At 35.4% G+C, this 20,043-nt stretch overlaps 4 protein-coding genes and 1 pseudogene across 6 annotated transcripts; 3 read left to right on the forward strand and 2 right to left on the reverse strand.

Moving 5' to 3' along the window:
* The first annotated feature begins 1,298 nt into the window (after positions 1 to 1,298).
* On the forward strand, positions 1,299 to 2,747 carry LOC149519382 (S-adenosylmethionine decarboxylase proenzyme-like). Its single transcript, XM_089760084.1, has one exon. The coding sequence runs from the start codon at positions 1,508 to 1,510 to the stop codon at positions 2,567 to 2,569; it is 1,062 nt and encodes a 353-aa protein (XP_089616210.1). The 5' UTR covers positions 1,299 to 1,507; the 3' UTR covers positions 2,570 to 2,747.
* A 543-nt stretch (positions 2,748 to 3,290) lies between these two features.
* On the forward strand, positions 3,291 to 5,473 carry LOC111287069 (uncharacterized). 3 transcript variants are annotated; one of them, XM_022877276.2, is made up of 8 exons: positions 3,300 to 3,406; positions 3,571 to 3,822; positions 3,922 to 4,054; positions 4,194 to 4,265; positions 4,333 to 4,476; positions 4,601 to 4,672; positions 4,858 to 4,917; positions 5,009 to 5,473. In XM_022877276.2, exons 2-8 carry the CDS (start codon positions 3,636 to 3,638, stop codon positions 5,172 to 5,174), a joined length of 834 nt encoding a protein of 277 aa, XP_022733011.1. In that variant the 5' UTR covers positions 3,300 to 3,406; positions 3,571 to 3,635; the 3' UTR covers positions 5,175 to 5,473. The 3 variants fall into 3 exon arrangements, with proteins under 3 accessions (XP_089616212.1, XP_089616211.1, XP_022733011.1); XM_089760085.1 differs by lacking the exon at positions 4,601 to 4,672 and having other exon boundaries at positions 3,293 to 3,406; positions 5,009 to 5,241; XM_089760086.1 differs by lacking the exons at positions 4,601 to 4,672; positions 4,858 to 4,917 and having other exon boundaries at positions 3,291 to 3,406.
* A 5,677-nt stretch (positions 5,474 to 11,150) lies between these two features.
* LOC111287067 (protein CLAVATA3 INSENSITIVE RECEPTOR KINASE 6-like) lies at positions 11,151 to 14,963 on the forward strand. Its single transcript, XM_022877273.2, has 11 exons — positions 11,151 to 11,579; positions 11,705 to 11,837; positions 12,016 to 12,087; positions 12,171 to 12,314; positions 12,403 to 12,474; positions 12,576 to 12,635; positions 12,766 to 12,863; positions 13,082 to 13,231; positions 13,337 to 13,678; positions 13,882 to 14,261; positions 14,360 to 14,963. Exons 1-11 carry the CDS (start codon positions 11,477 to 11,479, stop codon positions 14,678 to 14,680), a joined length of 1,875 nt encoding a protein of 624 aa, XP_022733008.1. The 5' UTR covers positions 11,151 to 11,476; the 3' UTR covers positions 14,681 to 14,963.
* Positions 14,964 to 15,474: 511 nt separating this feature from the next.
* On the reverse strand, positions 15,475 to 16,453 carry LOC111287068 (F-box/FBD/LRR-repeat protein At1g13570-like). The gene is made up of 3 exons (XM_022877274.2): positions 16,144 to 16,453; positions 15,891 to 16,049; positions 15,475 to 15,768 (listed from the first exon to the last, which is right to left on the reverse strand). Exons 1-3 carry the CDS (start codon positions 16,273 to 16,275, stop codon positions 15,475 to 15,477), a joined length of 585 nt encoding a protein of 194 aa, XP_022733009.2. The 5' UTR covers positions 16,276 to 16,453.
* Positions 16,326 to 17,637, reverse strand: LOC149519383 (F-box/FBD/LRR-repeat protein At1g13570 pseudogene; annotated as a pseudogene).
* Between the last annotated feature and the right edge of the window lie 2,406 nt (positions 17,638 to 20,043).

Below are 20,043 nucleotides of genomic sequence, written 5' to 3' on the forward strand. Positions count from 1 at the left end.
TTTTCCTTAAAGAAAGCCCTCCCTCCCCTTATATCCCCATATAAATAGGACCCCCACCCCTCAAAATCATACGCTCATTCTTTGCGTGAGCCGCAAGGATTACGAAACTCACGAATCTTTTTATAACGCAGCCTTTTATTTTCCTTTTCCAAAAGTTTTTCATTATTCGATTCGTTTTCATGAAATCTAATATTTTGGTAATTACTTTTTCTTCTTTATTTTTATCTTTATATTGTTCTAGTATTTAAAAATTATCGATTCTTATTTTTTTTTTTATATACTGATGTATTGTTTCTGTTTTTCCTTTTAGGATCTGAGCGGAGGTTAATAAAATATTTTTTCGTCATTGGTTGATTCAAGAATTTCAAGTTTTGTATCGTAAGTGTCAATCCTTCCAATCTTTTTATTTGTTTTTCGTATTGATGATGCGATTTTATTATTATTATTATTATTATTATTAGTATTATTATTATTATTATTATAGTTTTGCATGGGACTTAATCTAAGATTGATTGGTTTTGTATTGGAATTAAAATTTATATTCTTTGAGGAGATGAAAGATATAGGCTTTAATCTTGTCCTTTCAGAAAAGTTTTATGTTTTATTGAGTTTGATTTTTTTTTTTTGGATGAATAAAAATGTTTTGTTCATGTTTCTTGGACAGTATTAAAAAAAGTTTAGATATTGTGGATGATATATAGTATTGGTTGTTCCAATTGCTTGAAAGTATTTTTTCTTTGTGTTGAAACTTGAAAGATTTTTTTAAATCTTGTAATTGTGTCGGAGGATCTGAGCTCATGATTATTATCGTTTGAATATAGACATTAGTATGTTGTTTTGTACTCAAAAAGCAAGAAAGATGCATTTTTTGAAACTTTTTCTGACTGGAATTTTGAATATTTTTATGGTCTTTGTCTCAGAGCATAGATACGAAATTTCTATTGGTTTATTGAATCTCTTGTTGATATTATGTTGTATCTGATATCTTTATTTTGTTTTTAATGGTAATGTAGGTGTCTGAATGATCTAATGGAGTCCAAAGAAGGGAAAAAGAAGTCTAGTAGTAGTAAATCCTTGTTCTACGAAGCTCCTCTCGGTTACAGCATTGAAGACGTTCGACCAAACGGTGGAATCAAGAAGTTCCGATCTGCTGCGTACTCCAACGTAAGTAGTGGCCTATCTTTGAATATTGCTGATCATGAAGAGGGCCATTGCCCTTTTAATTTTATGAATCATATAATGCTGACATTCTATTTTCTTGCTTTGCAGTGCGCTCGCAAGCCCTCCTGATATACCCAAGTCTGCTGCCTGACCACTTGTAGTGGTCAATCAACTGTTATTTTCTTTAGTTAGTTTTAGATCTTTTCTTCGTCCTCTTCCTCTTCCTCTTCTCTCTTTGTTACTGTTATTTCTTTACACTTGCGATCTCCTCGATTGGCAAACCGTGTACTTTGTTCGATTCCGTGAAACTTTGAAGCTGTAGTGGTATCTCTTGGTTGACATCGCAATGGCAGTATCTGCAATTGGATTTGAGGGTTATGAAAAGAGGCTTGAAATTTCATTTTTTGAGCCTGGCCTCTTTGTTGATCCTGAAGGAAAGGGTCTTCGATCATTGTCGAAAGCACAATTAGATGAGATTCTAGGTCCAGCTGAGTGCACCATTGTTTCTTCATTGTTGAACAAGCATGTGGACTCCTATGTCCTTTCTGAGTCTAGCCTTTTTGTCTATCCTTACAAGATCATCATCAAAACCTGTGGGACAACAAAGTTGCTTCTTGCAATCCCACCCATTCTGCAGTTGGCTGGGAGTCTTTCTCTTGCGATTAAATCTGTTAGATATACTCGTGGGAGTTTTATCTCCCCTGGTGCTCAGCCGTATCCTCACCGTAACTTCTCTGAAGAAGTTGCTACCCTTGATAGCTATTTTGGGAAGCTTGGTGCTGGCAGCAAGGCCTATGTTATGGGTGACCTGGATAAACAGAATTGGCATGTGTACTCTGCTTCTGCCGAATCAGTTATCTCCAATGGCCCTATTTACACTGTAGAGATGTGCTTGACTGGTTTGGACAGGGAAATGGCTTCAGTTTTCTACAAAGACCAATCAGGCACAGCAGCTGTGATGACCATTAATTCTGGCATAAGGAAGATCCTTCCTGATTCTGAGATATGTGATTTTGATTTTGATCCCTGTGGTTATTCAATGAATGCAATTGAAGGGGCTGCAATTTCTACTATCCATGTTACACCAGAAGATGGGTTTAGCTATGCAAGCTTTGAAGCTGTGGGCTATGATCTGAAAGATATGAGTCTGAAGCAGTTGGTGGAAAGGGTGTTGGTTTGCTTCAAACCAAATGACTTTTCTATAGCGGTGCACGCCAATGTTGCGGGTGAGTCACTTGAGCAGAACTGTCTGCTGGATGTGAAAGGATACTGTTGCAGGGAGAGCAGCATTGAAGAGCTTGGAATTGGTGGTTCAATCATGTACCAGAAATTTAACAGCCCTGATAGCTGTGGGTCTCCTCGATCAACTTTGAAATGCTGTTGGAAGGAGGAAGAAGAGGAAGAATAGTTCAATGGTTTATTTCCTTTATAGTAGTTTTTATTGGTTCAATTAAATAAATTGCTCCTCAGGCATTGCCTGGGTAGAGTATGGCATGTTACCTTGTCATACTTTACAGTCAACTCGAACATTTTGCCATCATCTGTATGACAGGGTTTTAAGTTTCTATCAAACATCGTTTATTCAATGTCTTCCGTCTCTTTTTCTGTGGTTCTTGCTTTTAATCAAAGAATTAATTGATGGCCTGCATGCTTGCTGACCATTGCTCTGCTTCTATCACTGCTCCTCCTGGGGTATCCTTTTAGTTTGGAGATAGGGGGAAGGGTTGTAATTGTTAAGATTCGAATTTTAAAACTGTTGGTTCATAACTAAGCTTGGGGTTTATGATGCATTTCTCTAATATTCACCATTCTGTTTGCTTTCCAAGAAGTGAATTTTCACCATCAAATTACAAACGGCAAATTCGCTAACATTGTTAAATCTCTTTCGATTCAATGAACTTAGGCTTGAATAGACAAGATTTAGGTTCTTTATATCTGTTGGAACACAATATCAGACATATATGTTGATCAATTTAGCAGTGTTGATCAACTAATCAGTCGTGGGGGTATCTAAGTAGCAAGTGGCCTGGCGCTGCCTTTGCTAGTTTCAACCTCTTTTGTTTATACAACCTTAACTATATTATCATTTTTGAATGCTTTTAGCATATGTTAGATGCTTGAAGTTTGAACCGTTAAATTTGCTTTGCTGAAGAATACTTCGCTGACTATTCTTATTCAGACTCGGAGCAATTACCAGCTTATTGGTTGTCTTCAGGATATTGTTATTGCTGGAGCTACAAAAGAGGTTCCAATTCATCCTAAAGAACCAATACTTTTTTTTATATTCTTGTTCTGTCTGATCCCACCAGGGTTGACTTGGGCCAAGTTGCATCCATTTAAATTGCTTTCATGTTCTTTTCACCAAACAATAGGAATATGACTTTATAAAGGGCATTTTGCATTTTTCAGAAGGGAATTTGTTCTATCCCAAAGGGACCATTAAAATCTGAAGCTGGCCAACATGGACTTTGAATATGGACGTAATTACTGTGCATTTTGGGGTCTTTAAATTAAAGTGTCTAGTGATCGGGATTTCTAGTTACATTATCTTTTGTTGTTACAACTCGATGGAAATGAGGAAAGGGATTTCTGATTTATTATGTTGTCTGGCCTTTTTCTGCTTGTCGACTTCTACATTGGTTTCATCAAATCATGTCGAAGGTAACTGATGGTCCTTCTTATTGTTGTCTTCTAAATCTATATGTAAGAGAAGAAAATTCATGAATTGAATCTTCCTGTTTTGTTATGAAAAATTTTCAGTACCGGCTTTAATGGACATAAAAAGTTTCCTGGTTGATCCTCATGGGGTTCTTGACAGTTGGGATGACTCCAGTCCTGATCCATGCAGCTGGACTATGGTCACTTGCTCTCCTGATGGCCTAGTTGTTGACCTGTAAGTAGTATACATTATTACCATACATATTCATACTCATAAATTGAGAATTGATTATATCTTTACGTGAGTCAAATTTAGAGCACATATACATTATAATAGGGGAGTAAATATGGTAAAAATGATGATTTTGTTGCAGAGGAGCTCCAAGCCAGGATTTGTCTGGGACTCTTGCGCCTGCCATTGGGAACTTGACCAATATCGAGCATTTGTAAGTATACATATTCTAACCACAATAGTTTTCGACAGAATGTTTTATGAAATGAAATTTTCTACAGGCTTCTACAGAACAACCATATATCAGGACATATACCATCTGGGATAGGGAGCCTTTCTAAGCTTCAAACTCTTGATCTATCTAACAATACATTCTCTGGTCAAATTCCCAGCACCATTTCTCATTTACAAAGCCTCCAATACCTGTATGTCCTGCTGTTTGACCCTTTTTCTTTTTATTTTCTTTGTTATATATGTTTTCTGAAGTCATAGTCAATTAAACGTTAGATGGAATCTGATGATTGGTTTTTGATTTGAATTGCCATTCAGGAGGCTGAATAATAACAGTCTTTCTGGAGAAATTCCTGCTTCCTTGTCTAATTTAATGCAGCTTAAGTTTATGTAATCTCTCCACCCTATAGTTTTCTTTCCATATTGAATTTGCTATATTTTTTTAGCACGCCGTAATTTGGGATAAGGAAAAAAGTTGTAGGTGCTGGGATTTGAATCTCAGACCTGTTCGATATCACCTCTTTAGGGTGTCATATTCAGAGTAAAGATTATATAGATTTTGTTTAATTTTACAGAGACTTGTCCTTCAATAATTTTAGTGGTCATGTGCCCATATTCCCAGACAAAATGTTCAAGTAAGTTTCACTCCAAGAAACCTGGCTAACTAGCATATAATTTTTTTTATTATTATTTTAGTTGCTTAATTGGTTTTTTTGGTTGATGCAGCATTGAAGGAAACCCTTATATTTGCACCGATGGAGCTGAGAAAGTTGGATGTGCAGATAGGGATACAGCATCATTGCCCAGCAGTAGCAAGGCCAAACTGACTTACCCATCAGGGATATACAATTCTGGAATTTTTTATGTAATACTTGGCTTCTTATTCTCTTGATGTATTCTCCACCATTAACTACTCTTGAGATGTTCATTCTAGGTAAATAAATCTGGAATTGTAGTAACCAACCATATGAAAATGGAATCATACCATAGAAAGTGTACTGGTGAAAGCTGCAAAGGCATGAATAGTCACTGTTAGATAATGGAACTGAAGATCAGGAGGTTGAGGAGAATGGTGTGTGTGTGTGACTATCTGGGCTAGGGTCAGGTTTGAAATTTGTGTCCTTCACAATCCATTCTTCAATCCAACAATGAATAAGAAATTAAAGCATGCTGAACACCTTTTAACTAGCATTACATATACTCCTTTCTTTGTTTATTTATTTATTTATTTTGGATAGATCCACTGTTTTATTTCATTTTAATTCTGGTTGGAAGTTGGTGCCTCCATTTTACCACTGTTTCGACTTTTCTTGTTTCATAATCTCATCTACCTTTAATGCATATAAAATTGAATCCAGTAGTAAAAACCTGATGCCATTCTCTTTGATTGGGTTTAGGGTTCATGTATTGTAGCCTTCTACCATGTCAAACTCTTGCTGAAAACTTCTTGACCTACCAAAACTCGGGATTCCAAAATTAATATTTTGACTAGGCAGGAATTCAGGATATGAATCATAGCTGGTAACTAAAAATATTTTGCCAATCAATCAATTGCATTCCAATCTTCTGTGCTGAAGCCAATATTTCTGCGTGTGTTCCCCCAACAAAATAAGGTTTTCAGGATTCTGCATGCTTTAAGTTTGCGTTTAAGCTTGTGCGCTACATTTTTCTAGTCCTTGCAGAATGATGCTTTTTTAGTTTCTAAATATTCTGTACATGGCTGAAGATGTGAAATTTTGGAAATTGTCATAAATGTCACATTTGTGTAAGACTATGCGAGTTCACTAATCACTTAGAACTTATAGGACTATGGGAGAATTAAGACAGCCTTTTGGTTCTGTCTTAGTTGGATCTTTCCTGTGTGTGAACTTGTTTATAGAATTCATTTCCATTTTATGTTCCTTAGACACGTGTTCAGAATTGCATCTCCCCTTCAAGCTAATGCCATTGGTCAGTGATTAAGTTGGGATCTCACCAGTGTTGGAGGTATCAGGACATTCCTGTTTGTTTATGCTGGCTGAACTGAACCCACTAAAAGTGTCTTAGGCAAGGAAGAATGAGGAAAATTTGAGAAGTATCTGAAATCTGAACCAATCAAACTTTGTTGCGTTGCTTTTTCTTAGACTAATCAAAACTAAGAGTATAATCTTTTCCCTCTGTCCATCTTCTTGCCTTTGACGTTGAGGGGACCGGGGAAAGATGCTGCTTTATTCACATATACAGTAAAGAAAGCAATTCAGATTGATGACATGCTTGATATTGAGTAGTTTAATTCAAAACAGGCTTTGGGCAGAAAGTGGCTTGGTACAGCACAAAGTAACTTGGTGAAAAGCAACTGGGTGTTTGACCCCTTGTTTTTGAATGTGCAAATAGGAGACCTTTAGGTTTTATAAGTTTGGACCAGACTGGCTTAAATTCAGACAGTGATTTCAGGATCGGGGCTGTCCATATCCTTTTAGATGCACCAATCGTGGTTACCGTATTTCTGAACCAAATTCAGGCACCATTACTCCTTGATATGAAGTTTTTGCAAGATCAGATGTGGAATGGAGCCAGTATGACCTGAGAATTATGAAGCAGGTGAGTGGTGACACAGTTGGATTAGAAGAACTTGGCTAATAGAATGGCATTTCAAAAGGAACCTGAATCCACCATGCTGGACTGACCGTCTAGCTTTTAAAATTGTGTCCCAATTATCTGGACAATCTTTGCGGCTTCACTTGCATTGATAGGAAAATATAACCATGGATCAATCTATTCAGCTAAACCACTGGAAGCCAAAAGCTTGGTAGATCATTCTCTGTACTGGGTTCCCTTCAAATTATCAAGATTGGAACATCTCTGAACAATTTTTTCAGGATAATGTCAAAAATGGTCCCTGAATTATAATCAAATATTACTATATCACATCTAAGGAGATCTAATTGATTTGTGATTGTTGACAGTTGTGTTCCACATTCGATCAATTAATAATCTGATACAAAAAAGTTTACTTCAATCACAGTCTTAGGCGTCAATTACTCAATTTTCTCCAACGGTGACAGATCTACTTTCACTGTTTTTGTCAAGAATTCTAAGCGATTTTCATAAAAGGCCACTGGGGGCAACTTTCATATGTGCCCTAGTGATGCTAAATCGGATTACCAGTTACATCAATTTAATGTTGAATCAACAAAAAATCCATATAAAATTAAATTTGTGGATTACACGAGTCATGTAACTCCATCAGCTGCAGTACTTCCATTCCAGGATTCTCTTTATAATTGGAAGATGACAAATGGATTCCAGGGTGCCATTATCCTTTGCTGATAAACAGTGAACTGTTTTCATTTGTTAATTATATGTAGTGAAGATCTTTGTTTTCTATCAGTTTGTTTGCTTTATGACTCAATTATTTTTGTCTGCATCTTGATGCTGCTACTCTTTTTTCTTTCCTAATGCTTCTAAAAGAGGTTAAATCAAATCATTACAAACAGTGATTTGGTCTACAAGACATCTTTAGACTGCCATCCCTACTTTCAAATGAACTCAAGTGAACTCCCAGCAAGAAATTAAACAGATTAATTAACAAACAGCAGAAACATAGATTTGACTCAACAGTGTCCGGTTGGTATCGGAGTCTTGCCAATTTTGTTCATCAAAATGGCTATAAATGGGACCAATCTTGTATATTAGTAAATGTTCCCTAACCCTGCCTTCTTTTCACTTCTTGTTACCACTGCAATGGCTGTACATTAGCTAGTTTACATATAAAAATTGCTTTGCCTTTTTCTTAATAACATTCTAAGTCACCAAACAAGAATAGAGCGTTTGATAAATAATTCGTGAATAAGATCAGTCTTTGTTCGTTTATTAAATTTAACAAATGATCATGAGCAACAATATTTAAGAATTCGTTAATTAAACAAACAAATACGAAGATAACAAAATTTGTTCATATTTGCTTCGTGTACACGCTTAGATGGGGTGTGGCTGTGGCAGATGACCGTTGCTTTCTCTTCTCTTTACATTGGGTGGTATTAAGAATTTAGTGAATATAAAAAGGACATGCCTGAACCATAAGAGAAAAAAGTATGGCTTGCGTGAGGCATCCTAAGCTTTTAAAGGGCGCCTTTCCGAGATGGAATTTATTCTATTTGGCCCAACTTTTCTAATAGAGAAGAACTAGTAAATTCTGCACTTGATCACTCTGCCCTTTGTACATGAATCTTTGCATAACTCCTGGAGTTGGGGGTCTCTTGAATTTGTTGATATAATACTATCGATTAGGTTGAAATTTCACAAAATAAGAAGTGCTTGAGCTTGTTCTGAGATATGTTGAAATAAGAACTTAACTTCTGTTGTCTAGGTGACTTTGCTACTACTGATAAATTACTAATAGAAATATTGGCACCGTTGACAGATTATCCGATGATTTTTTATCAACAAAAAATTTTGTCAATAATTACTGACAAAAATTTAATTTTACCGATGAAAAACATTATCGACTTACTTATTACTAACGAAATTTTTTCATAAGTAATTTTGTTAGTAAAAATATTATTGACGAAGAATTAACTTTTACTAGTAGAAAATTTCATCAATAAAAGTTATATTTTTGGCAGTGAACATACAAGACAATAAAGCTGATTTCACTCCCTTCTCGGACTGCGGTTACTTTTTTTCGAAAAAAAAAGGTCGATATGACGAATTCTCTGAACTAGGTGCAAAAAAATGGAGAGTGAAGATGGAAGGGGGAAATTCAGTTGGGAGGGGGGGTGAATTGAGGGGAAACAAGGTGGGGTTATGGCGTGTCAACTATCTTGGAGGCTTTATGCTGTCTTCTTTTTGCCTTTTAAGGGACAAATTCATGTGACTTTGGTATGTACAAATTGTTCAAAAGAGAGTTGCAGCCCCTCAATTCAAACACACCCTAGTGGTAAAAAAAAAAAAAGCAATTATTTCCCACTCATTTGGGTTATCCTCTTCATTTTGGATCATATGGTCAACTTCCTCTTTTTTGATTTAATCTCACTTGTTTGACTCCTTTTTGGCTCAATGACCCATGCCTGGGAATTTCTTTTGTTGATTAGATCCAAAGGTTTTCCTAACCCAAGGTGACAGAGCTCAAAATGAGCAAACAGTGGTAGGAAAATAAGTGCATGAAATAGAGCCAAAGCATGAGAGGAAATGACAGGAAAAAAAAAAACCCAGTATCTTTGTCATACTAAAAAATATGTATATATATCAAGAATCCATCAAAGAGGAATGTTTATTCAGTGGTTGAGAGACATATATATCCAACTACTGCAACTGTGTCTTTAATTCACTGGTTTTATTAAGGTAAGGACAACAAAATGAAGATGTTCAATCAAATTGGTAATTGTCCCTTTTGTCAGGTGGGGAGAAAATGTGGAACCCAATCCTGAACCCTTCAATCTAACTTGAATCTTCATGTCAAAGTCACACATTTTCTTTGTGGTTGGAATGCAATTTTCATGTATCCCAGAGGTTCATGATTGTGGAGACCTTCACCTAACATCAAAATATTGTTCATTTTGATAAAAAAATCTTATAATTTTATTTCAACACAAGATTGAAGTGTTGCAGTGGTGGTAAAATGCTAGTATCTATGGCATAAATTGTACTCAAACCCCAACTCCTGCTGTCCAAGTTCTGTTTTTCTACCTGTTGGCTTTACATTTGGGTAAAAACGCACAATCAGTAAACTTTTCATACAAATATTGGATTGATGTTTGATTTGAATTAGACTTTTTCATTATTTATAGTTGTGACATTGTTCTTCAAGTAAAAGCTGTCAGGTTCTAATTCTATGTTAATAAACCTTTGTGTCTGATCATTACTCATAACCATCCGATCAAATTTGCTTTTGCTAAAATGATCATGAAATTGCATTCACCTAGATTATTTTTTTTAATGCCCGAAGTAGAAAAAAAGAAAAAAAATGTTGTAAAGATCAAGTCAACCACACTGTGGGTAGCCATTGCACGTGGCCCAATATAAGCAATCATCAACCTTTGCTTCGACTATCATGATTTCTGTTTTGCAAGAATGGTCAACTCCAGGCTGCACCATTATCACCCTTGGCTTTTCGTCAGATGCCAATGGATGTAGATCCATTGCCATCTGTTGAAATTTAAGTAAAATTTAAGAAATCAGATTTCATATTAAAAAAAATGGAAATTATCAAACAATTTTAACAAGTATTGGAGTAATAAAGGTATATGTATGCATAGAAAGGGGGAGGGAGAGCAGCTTTTGCTTTATAAAGTTGGGTGCTTTTGGATTGTTAAATGGGGCAGTCTTTTGAATGTGGAGTGTGGAGACAAGGTGAGTGTAATAGAAACAAAAAAACAAGACCCAATACAAAAACAATGCATAAAAAAGAAAAAAAAAACAGAAAAAGTAAAAAGTAAAATGAGTGAAATAATTCACACAACAAAGATATCACGAGGAGCTATTACATAGTCCCCTCGGGATTCTCACCTTTTTTATACTAATAAGTATTATAAAGCAAAATAGGAGATGGAATTTTCTGACTAATTTTTTTTTAAACAGAAAATGGTCAACCTGAGGGAATGTTGGATTCCCCACAGGCCACAGTGGAAGGTTAGCAAATCCAATCAAAGCAATCCCAAAACTTGTTCTTTCTATCTGACACGAAAAACCTGCCTAACCCCACCTAGTAAACAAAAATTAAAAATTGATTAGGAATCTAATTACACTAAAATATACAGTGCTTAACAGTTAATAATGGGGTATTAAATGGATGATTAAAAGAAAATTTTCTTTATCAAATCAGCTTTTGATGTTATCTAGATTTGGTGAATGTTAGCTTTTATATATTCTTTCTTCTCTGCTTTTCATTGAACCAGTGACAGGCATGTTACTTCTCTCCTAGTGGCTTTTTTTTAAACTATCAGTCTCTGGTTTTCCTTGGCTCCTGGACAGGAAGATGAGAGTGAGTGGAGATTCTATTCTTTTATAGGAACCATGGGTACTGTCACTGCTTGATGTAAACATTGCAAAACAACAACACAATCCTACTTGAGCATTACTTCCGTTTGAATCTTTTCTTACAAAACTTCTACCAGCTCCTTACTGCTTCCTAGTGCCCTTCATACAAAAGAAGCTTGTTTTTTTTTTTTTTTTTTCTTTTTACCTTGCTTTCTTGGAGCTCCAATTACTGAAGCAATGGAATTCAGAAAAGAGAAGTTTGCTTTGAGTTGTGTTGCCTTGCTCTGCTTGTGGACTTCTGCATGTGGATTGCTTTCACCAAAAGGTGTTAACTTTGAAGGTATTTGAACTTGCTTCTCATTGGGAAGAACCACATGGTGGTTGTCTGTTGAAGTGTATGTAAAGAAGGAAATTTTTAAACAGGAAATGATCCTTTTGTTGTTTTTTGAAATTTCTTTTCTTCAGTGCAAGCTTTAATGGGCATAAAAGCTTTTCTGGTTGATCCTCATGGGGCTCTTGACAATTGGGATGACGCTGCTGTTGATCCATGCAGCTGGGATATGGTCACTTGCTCTTCTGATGGTCTAGTCGTTGGCCTGTAAGTGGTACTTTAGTAAAAGATAAAAACACAAACACAATATACACTCGTTCAAACTTGAAATGACTGACAAATACACAGAAAAAGATGAATAGTTAGATTTCTACTACTTCAGGCAAAGACTAGGGGAACATACAGACATACAGCATCTGATGTGGTTGAAATGATTTTGTTACAGAGGAGCTCCAAGCCAGAATTTGTCTGGTACTCTTGCCCCTACCATCGGAAACTTGACAAATCTCCAGCTTGTGTGAGTATCAAATCTTCATCAGACAAATTGTGGCTTATAGTTTCTAGCTAGATAGAATGCCTTATTCAAGGAAAGTTTTACAGGCTCCTACAGAATAACAATATATCAGGAAATATAACATCGGAATTAGGGAAGCTGCCGAAGCTTCAAACACTTGATCTTTCCAACAACAACTTCTCCGGTCAAATTCCCGGCACTCTAACCCATTTAAAAAGCCTGCAATACCTGTAAGTAAAAATATTGAAATATTGCTATGGTTCGTTACTTAAATCAGTTTGAATCTGATGTTGGGGGGTTTCCTTTGAATTGTATCAGGAGGCTGAATAATAACAGTCTCTCAGGAGCAATACCTTCCGCCTTGGCAAACATGACTCAGCTCACTTTCCTGTAATTCTCTAAATCCTATGAATGCCAGTTATTTCATTTCCAAAGTGATTCATATCTGAGTAAGGATTATAACAATATGTGGGATCTGTCTAATTTTCCAGGGACTTGTCTTTCAATAATTTGAGTGGTCCAATGCCAGGGTTGCTTGCAAAAACATTCAAGTATGTTACTCCTAGAGTTAGCTTCTGTTTCCTGTGTTTACCCTCTCTGAAACAAGAAATTTAACTATATAGCTTTTAGTACAATTTTTGTCTATTTATTATTTGCTTACATATTTTTTAGTTGATTCAGCATTATCGGAAACCCATTGATCTGTTCCGCGGGGACTGAGCAAGACTGCTCCAGAACAAGACCAATGCCAATGTCTTTTTCCTTAAACAATTCTCAAAGTAAGAACAATTCTATTCTCTTGAATGTTTCTTCACTTTGTCCAAATCTTGAAGTTCTGTTCAAAAAGTTGTGTTACTTTTTTTTTCTAACCATTAACTACCAACCTTTTGACTTTAGCGTAAAATTCATGATTTGAGTCAGCCTATCTAGAATTTAAGATTTTTATATGTATCCTAACAGCTACTTAAAAATTACGTTACATTTCTGTTCTGTATAGACTCACAACTTTCTGGACGATCCAAGAGACACAAAATTGCTTTAGCCTTTGGCTCAAGCCTAGGCTGCATCTGCCTACTTATTCTTGGCTTTGGTTTCCTTCTTTGGTGGAGGCAAAGACATAACCAGCAAATATTCTTTGATGTTAACGGTTAGTGAAAACTGAAAAAAATCAATGTACTTGTATGAGAAAAGCACATTTTTAGTGAAAAAGGGCTAATTTGTCTCCATAAAACATTTCTTTTGAACATCTCAGAACAACATCAAGAAGAAGTTTGCCTTGGAAACTTGAAGAGGTTCCATTTCAAGGAACTTCAGGTAGCTACTAACAACTTCAGTAGCAAGAACTTAGTTGGAAAAGGAGGTTTTGGAAATGTATATAAAGGGTATCTCCAGGATGGAGCAGTAGTAGCCGTAAAAAGGCTTAAAGATGGAAATGCCATTGGAGGTGAAATCCAATTTCAAACTGAAGTTGAGATGATAAGCCTAGCAGTTCACCGCAACCTCCTTCGGCTCTACGGATTTTGCATGACAGCAACGGAGAGACTTTTAGTTTACCCCTACATGTCCAATGGAAGTGTTACAACTCGCCTCAAAGGTAATGCAACAGCAATAATTGCTTCTCCTTTATAACTCAGACGATGAGATTTAATCTCCTGAATTGTGGAGTCTAAGTACTAACAATCATTGCAATGAAGCAGATCACTAGATGCATATGTATGTTGATTTTGTCACCAATCTCAAATGTCCAAATAAGCCAGAATTTACCGGAGAATAATGTTGTAACTTCTGTCTTTGCAGCCAAACCAGCCTTGGATTGGGGGACAAGGAAAAGAATTGCTTTAGGAGCAGCTAGGGGCTTATTGTACTTGCACGAGCAGTGTGACCCAAAGATAATTCACAGGGATGTTAAGGCAGCAAATATACTTCTTGATGATTACTGTGAGGCCATAGTTGGAGATTTTGGATTGGCAAAGTTTTTGGATCACCGGGATTCACATGTTACAACAGCTGTGAGGGGCACTGTGGGACATATAGCCCCGGAATATCTATCAACTGGGCAGTCCTCTGAGAAAACAGATGTTTTTGGGTTTGGTATTCTTTTATTTGAGCTGATATCTGGACTGAGGGCTCTCGAATTCGGGAAGACGGCTAACCAGAAAGGAGCCATGCTTGACTGGGTGAGCTAATCGAAAAAAAAATTTTACTTGTCAGACTATTCTCACAATGTATCGAATTACAGAAATCTGATGTAGTTGGTTATTATTATTACATGCAGGTAAGAAAAATTCACCAAGAAAAGAAACTTGAGATGCTAGTTGACAAGGATCTGAAGAACAACTATGATAGGAATGAGCTTGAAGAAATGGTTCAGGTGGCACTTTTATGCACTCAATACCTTCCAAGTCATAGACCCAAGATGTCAGAAGTGGTTCGGATGCTAGAAGGTGATGGACTTGCTGAGAAGTGGGAAGCATCTCAGAGAGCTGAAGCAACCAGGTCAAGAGCCAATGAATTCTCCTCTTCAGAGAGATACTCTGATCTTACCGATGACTCTTCCTTGCTGGTTCAAGCAATGGAGCTCTCCGGACCAAGATGAGATGCACCTTTGAAAGGGGAGAAAGAATCATAAATTGTCTAAAAGAAAAAGCTTAAAACGAATCTCATGAGCCATGACAGGAACGTGTTGAAATGAACGTTTGTATAGTATCGTAATACTGGAAACTCTAAATCTGTCTCATTTCTGATTGTAAAGATTTGGATTCAAGCAAAAATTGACAAATTTAGGTTGAGTGTTACATTTTCTGCTTCTGGTGAGTGAAGAATTTTTCTGGAGATGTTTTACTGTGAGTTACTTGTAATAAAAATCCTATTCAAATGAATCTGTTTGCTCCTAAAATTTAATGCAGCCGTGGACAGGAAGTTTAAAGAGTTATCAGTGGTACTTATCACTATCCCAAATTTCAAGTTTTACACACAACAGTAAGTTCATATATGTGCATGTATCTATGCATGCATGTATACGGGATGGCATCTATAATATTTACAAAGAGAAGTTTCAGTCTAAAAGAGGAAATACTAACAGAACTACACATGATTCTCAAAGAAAATCACATATTCTCAAAACAATATGGTAGACATAAATATACAGCTTGCCTTTCTTCAGGTTATTTCCAAGATTTCCTATAAATGCATGATATCCAGATAAAAAAACTTTTCTTTAACTTTATATCAATTTGCTCAATAACATTATTATTCACATTTCAAAAGAAAATGTCACCGAAATATGCATTTGAAACCCAAGAGTTCTTTGAGATTCCAAAAGAAAGAAAAGAGCTTAGCAGATGGAAGGGCGGAATACTTAATTGTTTTCTGTTAACAAACAGACAATGCTTAATCTTGAATGAATAAAATTTCTGCTTGAGCAGAGGCCCGTCTAAACCTCAACAGCTCGATTAGCATATTCAGTCTTCCATCCATGACATATACACAAGGTGAGATACACATTGTCTCCAGCACCGGTGAATTTGCAAGAAGAAATTTGACGAACTCCATCTCATGAGGCGCACCAGACATATCTGTCATCTTCACAACTTTGAGCTGTTCAAATGTGCAATCTGAAGGGCATTCTTCCCCCCAGAAATCCAAAGCAGGTGCAACAATAGCAGCTAATGTGTTTGAGGAACCCTAAAGGAAACAATGCACAGAGAACCGGTTGGATCTTGAATGATTCAACATAAGGTAGTGTATAAAGTAGAACTAGGCGACAATATGAACCACCAATGAACATATAAAACTACAACACTCACCGAAATTTGAAGTTCCTTTAAATTAGGAGAGTTAGTAATCAAGCGAAGAACAACGAGTATCTCCTTCCTATCCTCAAAACTCACTCGATACAATTCAACTACCTTTAGATGGTTATATGTAATTGGAAGTCTTCCAGGGTCATCACCTATGCTCAAATACTTAAAGAAAGAGAAAATATAACTGACAGTACCATGGAACAAGTATAACTAAATCAACTTAACAAACCAAAGTAGAAATGTAATGTAATTTTACCTTTGTGAAATATATATGCCCAATGAGCCTTTCAAGGTTAGGTACACCACCAAGAAACCTGTTAAAATTGCAGCTTGAACTTTGCTCAAAGTGTTCAGCTATGTCATCAGTCATATACATAGTATCTGACATTGCAACTAAAAGCGGGGTATTTTCAAGACAAATGTCTTTAAATTCACCTTCTAGACACAAATACTTGAGATTTGGAGCGCGAATAGTAAGAGATAAACTATCAAAGTACGATAATGCGGAGCTCTCAAGAAGAGGGCAACTAGATATAAGACTTTCAATTGCTTCAGGGAAACTAAAACCTGGTGAAGATTTAGACTCTTCAAGCACAAGAATCCTTTAAAACTAGGTGGAGGATCAAATTCACAACGAAAAAGCTCCAAACGGGTCAACTTTTTACAATTAAAAAGACAAGAAGGAACTCTAAACCACTCTTCTTCTGCAAATTCAAGAACCAACTCTTTCATATCATTCCTAGAAAGGAAAAGTAACCACTGATCAACATCCGGGCAGCATTGCAAGAGCCTAGTTTTAAGCTGGAACTTGCGAATCGGACCTTGGTGCAGAAAAAGAGCTCTAGTGATAAATTTTACAAGACTACCCTCAACTTCACATCGATCATTCCAAGAAATCACACATTTCTCATCAAATACAAGTTGAGTGAGCGTTGCCCATTTATACCTCCATTTACTTGATAAAATGCTAGTCCTCACAGCATCCCTTATTAGTAAACGCGTGAGGATACTTTCTATAATGTTTTGAGGTAAATCACTTATTTAAATCTGGACTCAAAGCATCATCCATCTGCATAATTTAAGTATTTATCAATCAATTGTTCGACATGTAGCCTATAGAATATTGATACTTCAAGAAAATCTTCAAGTCTGGTTAATTTTAGCTTCAAACACATAAGATTTTTTTGGGAAATTTAGGATTTAAAAAATGGGATTTTTCTAATTCATTCCATCAGTGATGGGTAATTATTTTTTAATTAATTATTTAATTTTTTATTTATATATATTTATACAATGATATTTTTAAATATTTATATTTAAAAAATAATATTTTATATTTTTAAAAAATAATATTTTATATTTTTAAAAAATAATATTTTATTAATTTCGAGTTGTGTCGAATATAGTTTATATAATATCGGATCAAGATTAAGTATGAAAAAAATAAAAAAAAAAATTGGTAGGATTAGATTCGGAGTGAGCAAAACCCACTCCGAACTTGATCCGATGTCAACTCTAATTTAGTCGGTTATTATAACATTCTCTTGTTGACTTAATAGTAGCAGATAGTTTCACCCATTATTACTAAATCAAAATTTTGTGCAATCTGTTCACTTTGGTAGCATTATAAGCATCTCTAATCTCTCTCTTTCACAAAGGAAGGCCAATCGTTTTATTAGGCTTGTGTCATTATATGCAATGTTTACATCTCGAGCCAACCTGCTGCCTTGCCATGCAATCGTAGCTTCATCCTGAATGAATAATGCTCAACAATGATTCTTAAGCATGCTTTGTTAAATATTCTGATTAAAAAGGATAACAAATAACAAATGTCAATTGTGTGCAGATCAAGAGTAACATGATGAGCATTTAAAGGAAGGGCCAAAACGGGCCAGCAATCTAAGTCGAAATCGGCTCCCAGACTCCCGACCCAGTGCCCGAATTTTGAGAAGGTTCCTGGATCTCGCCCCAATCAAGTCCTAACACGTAATTTGACTGGGGAGAAATCCCCATGAAGTGAAAAAAAATAGAAATTGCCAGAGCACCCTTCGGTACCAAACCCTCAAAGAGAACCTTGAAAGCATTGTGTTGTTTGCTCCCAGTAACTCTTAATGATTCGGCTTTCACTGTCTTTCCCGAGTAGAAGAACAATGCAGCAAAAGACTTGGTGGGACAAAAGAAAATCTTAAAAGGACATGGAATGTGAAAAGCAATCCAGAGGATTGAATCAGTCTCGGGTTAAAAATCCTCTAGGAAGATTTCTAGGATTGATTTAGATGGGAGGTGAGATTGATTTTTAAAAAAATAATAAAAGTTAGATGTGCTTGAAAAAAAAAAAAGAATTACTATTGATGTGATTTAAAAAAAATAATAAAAATTTATATTAAATGTATTTCATTAAAATTTAAATTTAAATTCAATCGAAGGCGATGAAAGTTTTACTGCACTGTGGTTAAAACTCGAGGAACTTTAATAGGCTTTGCACCACTCAACCATGTTTTTCCTTCTTTTACTTGCTTGCTGAGACCTCTCTCCAAGTCTCTTATGCTGGAGATTATTAACGTTTTCTAACCGACGCATGATTTGTCGTTGTCCCCATGCAACAGCAGAAATCTGCTTCATCGGACATTAGAGCACAAAAATTTTAGGCAAATCAACTAGCTACGAAACTTCAAAAGAATAAATGTATACTCGAGCAGATATAGGATAATTGCACCAGTACTGCGAGCTCCTAGCCATTGATGCTTCAGAATTATTTCAGACCCTTGAGAACCAAGATTAGCTCTGAATGGAAATATAATCCATGCCTAACAGTGTCCAACTTTTCCCATTCAGAAGAAAAAAATGACACCATTTTTAACAAAGTATAAAACAGAAACAAGAAAAATACCTACCAAAACCTCTATTCTAACACGTTATTTGGATCTGAAACAACCACCTTTACCCCCCAAAAGATAATGATTACCCAGATTACAGAATGGCAAAACAAGCAATACCCAGATTCTAGAATTAAAAATTAAATCAAATTAATAAAAAAAAAGAAATTTTTGGCATTGATGACGAGTGTAGTTACTGAGTCACACTGAGTTCACCGTTTCTCCATACATAATAAATATTCAAAATTGGTTATTCTATTTCTCTCGTTTCCTTCCCCGGAATAGAAATGAATGTTATTTTCCTGGATTGCTTTTTTTTTTTTCTGGGAAGTTGGGAATTCTAGAGAATCTGCGAAGTGAAAAACTTTCCCGAGAATGGATTCACATAAAGGAAGAAAGAGAAAGCTATTTAATATAACTTTCAATTAACTAAATAAATGTTAGGTGCCATTCACTCAATCCTGGAAGCCAAGTCTTTGTGTCTGTTTCCAATATTTTTTTCCTCCAAACCAAACATACAATCGTTGGCAGCGAGGAGCGGGGAGATTGAACCATGATTTCTCAATCTGTCAGACCAATATCTTACATAAATATATTTCATAATTCATATATGTATTAATTTGTTTAAATAAAGACAAATGGTTCTTGAACTGAACTAAGGCTCAAATATTATTTTGGGTTTTAATCTCTAAAAAATTTTATATTGATATCCAATTACCAAATTGTGTATTGTTTTAATTTTTCTGCCTGCAAATTTATCCATTCTGAGTTAAATTTTAGCTGAAATCATGTGGATTATACATGATACTAATTGGCTAACGATGTATTGAAAAAATATAGATTAATAATAATTGATAATATCGATTAATTAATAATCATCCACATTTTTAAAAAAATACATATTTTTTCTTTTTCTCTCGTCTAGTTTGCACGAACAAGGGTTTGGTCCAGCCCAATCAATGTCATGACGTTAGGTTTTCATTTTATTAAATTTAATAAATGAATATAAAAAAATAAAAATTAAATATATTCACAATCAGTTTGTCAAAACTTTTATTCATTTGTATCTCTATATGATCCAGAATGATCTCAATTATCGTTGATTTTGATTTGCTCGCATGTAATAAATTTTCTTTAAATTTAGATCAAATTGATCATAAAAAATAGCATGAGGATCAAATTGACTCAAATAAAAATAAAAGAGTTAAAATGACTCATTTTGCATAATTTGAGAGTCAAATTTATCATTATACAAAAAAAAAAACATTTTTAATATAGGC

This window comes from Durio zibethinus, chromosome 4, assembly GCF_047325235.1.
Source record: "Durio zibethinus cultivar Kanyao isolate XHJ-2024 chromosome 4, ASM4732523v1, whole genome shotgun sequence".
Taxonomy (NCBI): Eukaryota; Viridiplantae; Streptophyta; class Magnoliopsida; order Malvales; family Malvaceae; genus Durio; species Durio zibethinus.